A 4,849-nucleotide genomic window follows, 5' to 3' on the forward strand; every position below is an offset into this window, starting at 1 on the left:
TACCCCAGATGGCGCAAGGGAAATTGCTTCAGGTTTCGCGCGGTGTGACCTGTTGCGACATGCGTGAGGCCATCGGCGTGGTTGTGAGCGTCTGTCCTCTCAACTTCCCGATCATGTGCCCGATGTGGACCATCCCCATCGCCCTAACCGCGGGGAACTGCCTGATTCTGAAGCCCTCCGAGAAGGTCCCCCTGACCATGCACCGTGTCGCCGCCCTTCTCCACGAGGCCGGCGTCCCGCCCGGCGTCTTTCAGACCGTGAACGGACAGGTGGAGGCAGTCAATGCCTTGATCGACCACCCCTTGGTTCGCGGGGTCACCTTCGTTGGCTCCTCCCGCGTGGCCGAGGTGGTGGCGGAGCGGGCGAGTCGGCTCAACAAGCGGGTGCTGGCCATGGGCGGGGCCAAGAACCACCTCGTCGCCCTGCCGGACTGCCACGTGGAAAGCGCTTCCAGTGACATTGTGGCGAGCTTCGCCGGCTGTGCCGGTCAAAGGTGCATGGTCAGTGTTGCCCCTCCTCTGTTTTGTGGCGACGGCTCGAACGACGCGGCCTTCCCCTTGCTTTCTCTCCAGCTCTGAACCCTTTGACCCCTCCCTGAAATTTTGACCGATTGATCCATTTCTCTCCCCCGGCAGGCGGCCACCGTCCTGATCCTGATCGGAGAACAGGCCTCCCTCCTGGAGGCCGTCATCCGCAAGGCAGGGGCCCTGACGCCGGGCGTGGAGCCGGGGCAAGTGGGAGCGATCATCGATGCTATATCCCAGGAGCGCATTCTCCGCTACATCGACGAGGCAGAGAAACAAGGAGTCACACTCTTGCTGGACGGGCGTGGTTGGGCTCAGGCGGCGAAGGCAGGGACCTGGGTGGGCCCGACCATTCTCCTCCACACGCGCGCGGACGACGAGGCTATGCGGGAGGAAATATTCGGTCCTGTCCTCTCTGTGATCCGCGTGGCCACCTGGGAGGAGGCGCTGGCCATCGAGGCCTCGAATCCGCACGGAAATGCCGCCTGCGTCTACACTACTGTGGGTGCACATGCTCAGTTCTTCGAGACGAGGTTCAGGGCCGGCATGATCGGTGTCAACGTGGGCGTGCCCGTACCTCGGGAACCTTTCTCTTTCGGGGGACTCTTCGGGACGCGCAGCAAGTACGGGAGCATGGTGGACATCACGGGCGAAGGCTGCTTGGAGTTCATGACGAACAAGCGCAAGATTACCAGCAAGTGGGCATTTCCTGAGGGCGAGAGCAACGGTGCTGGTGGTAGGGCGGCACCCCTGGCGGAGGGGGGTAAGAAAGAATTAGATCAGGGAGTGCGCCAGGCGCACGCACCTGACCGGGCCAGTTTCGTTGGTGCCATGTAAAGTCCGACAATGAGGGATATAATGAAAAAAAATGTTCGAATATAGTTGTGAAACACAGTGCGGTTTTTACTTGCATCCCTTCATTCATAATCATCACGCGCGCGTCTTCTCCACTACTACTAATATAACCATGGTACAATAGCCCGTCGCCACGCAGCTTCAATGCTGAAACCAGATCTACTTGAAATTTTGCTTGAGCCAATCCGCTGCGATCTTCTCCCGCTCCTTCTCCCTCTGCCGCACGAGCTTGTTTCGCTGCCACCGCCGCCAGTAACTCCCGTCCTGGTTGGGGTGGATGATGTCGTAGTCCGCGGCCGTGGTCTTCTCGTTGAGCGCGTCCAGAGAGGACACGAGTATCAAGGCCTGCCCCTCCCCGACAACCACCATCTCTCGACCCTGGAGCTGCTCCCTATCCACCACGATTCCCAGCGGGGAGAGCGTCTCGGCGTCATACTCGATCACTTGCCCCTCATGCACCCCCAGCACGCGCCCGTCCGCCATGTGCCACCAGCACACCTTTTCACCCCCCCCGCGGTCGCTCGCCTCCAAAATAATCCCGTCGGGACTTTGCAGATAACACCCGTCCTCCTCCTGGGGTCGGTACGCCGAGAACCACTTGTCATGCGCGTAGTCCTCGTGCCCGTGCGCCTCCACCAGGTCCTCTCCGCCTGGCTTGTAACGGATGGAAACGTCCAGGCGCAGCTCCCCGCCCTTGTGGTGGTTGACAGTGTACACATGCAGGCCCGCCCCATCTCCTCGCACGACTCGGCTCTGGCGCCGACCGTCCCTCGTCGACTTCTCGCCCATGACCCCCGTTTGCACAAAGACAGTGCCTTCCTTAGCCGTAATGGAGTCCTCGTAGTCGTGGGACAGGTGGAAATGCCCCGAAAACCAGGCCTTGATGCAGTGATACTGTTTGCAGAGGCGGATGAAGACACGTCGTTCCTCGTCGCCGCTCGAATGATTCAAAAAGGCGCAACCATTCTTGATGTGCACATTCTGGACCACCCGGATGCCTGCTCCCATGGGCGGGGCGTGACTGAACACGAGCACCCGCCACCCTTCTTCCTCGGGGTGTTGCTTAAGCAAATTTTCGAGCCAGATGGTCTGCTCCTTCGGGATGTAAACTTCGTGCGAGGAGAAGGGCGAGGAGCGGAAACGGGTCGTGCTCAGACCCACACATAGAGTCTTGTCTCCTATTTGATGGCAGAAGGTTGGTGCATTAAGACCAAAGACTTTCTTCCAGGCTTGCAGATTTTCCACATCCGTGGCAAACTCGTCCATGCCCTCCAAATCATGATTCCTGAGGCGGGAAAAGAAGTGGAATGCGAGGCGCCTGTGAGTGGCGTTGCCCTCAATATTTAAAAATGCACCGAAGAAGATTTCTTACCCAGTGACGAGGTTGTAAGGCAATTGAAAGCCGTCAAGGTAAGCTTTTGCGTGCTCGAAGCAAGCCGTGGTGCCTGCCTCGCCGTATGCGCCTAGGTCCCCGAGACTGATGAGGTGAGCTTGCGACTTGCTCGAGGAAAGCGACTTTTTCATCCCCCCCATAACATCTATGATATGCTTGCGTCCTTCATTATGAAGCTTCATGTCTGTCGGGTCCAAGTGAAGATCCCCTAAAATTGCGAGGCAAAAGTCATGCGCGAGACCCTTCTGAGGCTTGAAAGCGACGGCCTTGGGAGAGCCCTCTCTTCTCCGCAGGGCTCGCTGCGACTTCGAAGAACAGGCAGTACGACCAATAAATGATATCGTGCTTGGCAGCGAGACAAGTGAAAGCAGAAACGGAATGAAGAGACGGGTTGTCGGTCTCATGAGGGCACCTGCGATGTATTTGTAATCGAGTAGGGCTTCATAAGCAAAGGAGAATGTAAAGACAAATGACTTATCTTTGTGATCGATCAGTCAGTAACTGGCTTTCTACTCCCACGTCATTCCTCCCATAAAGCCAGCGTGTGTTTGGCAGGGTTCAATCGTTCAAAACAATAAAAAAAAGCGTTCGATATGTGGAAAGCTAACCTCCCCACCCCCCAAAACCTAGCTGGCAGGCAAGTCGACAATGTAGAATACACCTCATCTTCTCTGCCAAATCCGAAGAAAAAGAATGACCAATTTTAAAATGGCAACAACTTAGTTTTAAACGAGTTTGGAGGGTGTGAAAGCTTTCCAAAGTGCGCGCATGGCCCACGTAGTGAAAAGATCTTTTGTTTTGGGCCATTTCCGATCCCCGGGCATTTATAATTTTATAGAACATGTCCATTTTATACATTACTTATACTACGATATATGTTGTCACCAGAATTTCAAGAAAGACACGCCACTCTTCACAGCAGAGCCAAGATTTCGCAGGCCTGAACCAGCTGCGGTCCCCAGGGCGGAGACGATCCCCCCCCCGCGCCCGCTTTCCCCGCCGCCATTCATACCGTCCCCCTCGCTTTCGACGCGCCGTAGCTCGGTCCCGTGAATTGTACTATTGTCGTCGTTCTCAAGCGCTTGCATACGTGGAAATGAGCGGAACGTTTGGTAAAGACCCCGATTAGGTGCCCGACCCGGGACTGGCGCGGTGGATGGCCCGTAGTAAGCTCCTTTCTTTCTGCGCGTCGCCGTCCTTTGATGATCGTTTTCCCCGTGCTCGCTCCCATCCACTGCGAGCCCAAGACCTTTGCTTTCCTCCTCCTCCTCCTCCTCCGTGTCGTGATCATCCTTCGAGCCGTAAAGCGCCTTCCTACGTTGGCTATCCCGCACAACCCCTTCGCGCCTCCCCTGCCGCGGCCCTTGCCCGTCGTCTTCAACGTCATCACGCACATTCAACATGGACGATACGGAGCCTATTCCTTCCTTGTCCGCCCGTGAGAGCTCGCGGAACAGGCTTAATGAAAATACGAAACAGCCCACCCCCGTGGCAAAAGCAATGATAAGTTCCACAACCACCAGCGCGAACGTCACGTCGTGGCTTATGGGAGGCGTTTCTGCCCTGTTTGGCGCGTCCGCATGCAGCAAGATCCAAACCAAGGCTGCTGCCAGCGTGGACTCTTTCCCGAACATGTCCTGCTTTTCCCCAAAGGCCGTCCCTGACACGGGGTCGAAGTAGCGCGAGAACCGATAGGCCGGTGGTTTGGGGGGTGGCTGAGCGAAAGGATCCATGCTGGCGGCGCAGACCAAGGCCACCGTGTTGTTCAGGAGCCAGCGATTGAAGCCCACGTCGCCGTTGACCGCCAGTCCCCTCTGGACAACCAGGTTGTGGAGCAGGGAGACTCGGGGAAGGGGGTCGGGCACAGCGCAGCCACTGACGGGCAGGCGGAAGACGTCGCCCTGGCAGTCGAAGGACGCGTCGAGCCCCGGCGTGATGATTTCCACCAAGAGATCGTCGAGACGGGAGCGGGGTGTCCCCCCTTCCACATAGAGAGGCCAGAAACTACTCACCACGCTCAAGGAGGCACGGGCGTCAGTGGCGAAAGGCAATGAGACGGTGGAGTGGGCCTGTGGAT

At 57.5% G+C, this 4,849-nt stretch overlaps 2 protein-coding genes across 2 annotated transcripts in view; one reads left to right on the plus strand and one right to left on the minus strand.

Annotated features, from left to right (window-relative positions):
- NGA_0470900 (methylmalonate-semialdehyde dehydrogenase) overlaps positions 1-1,409 on the plus strand; it is a gene marked incomplete at its 5' end in the record, with an annotated part of 1,515 nt that extends 106 nt beyond the window's left edge. The window contains 2 exons of the mRNA XM_005853707.1: positions 1-500; positions 636-1,409. The exon at positions 1-500 is cut by the window's left edge and continues 106 nt beyond it. Coding sequence (XP_005853769.1) covers positions 1-500; positions 636-1,361 — 1,226 coding nt within the window. The remainder of the gene's footprint in view (positions 501-635) is intronic.
- Positions 1,410-1,538: 129 nt separating this feature from the next.
- NGA_0471200 (calcineurin-like phosphoesterase) lies at positions 1,539-2,781 on the minus strand (the record flags this gene model as incomplete). Its single annotated transcript, XM_005853709.1, has 2 exons — positions 2,752-2,781; positions 1,539-2,664 (listed from the first exon to the last, which is right to left on the minus strand). Exon 2 carries the CDS (start codon positions 2,643-2,645, stop codon positions 1,539-1,541), a length of 1,107 nt encoding a protein of 368 aa, XP_005853771.1. The 5' UTR covers positions 2,646-2,664; positions 2,752-2,781.
- Positions 2,782-4,849: the final 2,068 nt, after the last annotated feature.

The sequence above is a fragment of the Nannochloropsis gaditana genome (assembly GCF_000240725.1).
Source record: "Nannochloropsis gaditana CCMP526 unplaced genomic scaffold scaffold772, whole genome shotgun sequence".
Taxonomy (NCBI): domain Eukaryota; class Eustigmatophyceae; order Eustigmatales; family Monodopsidaceae; genus Microchloropsis; species Microchloropsis gaditana.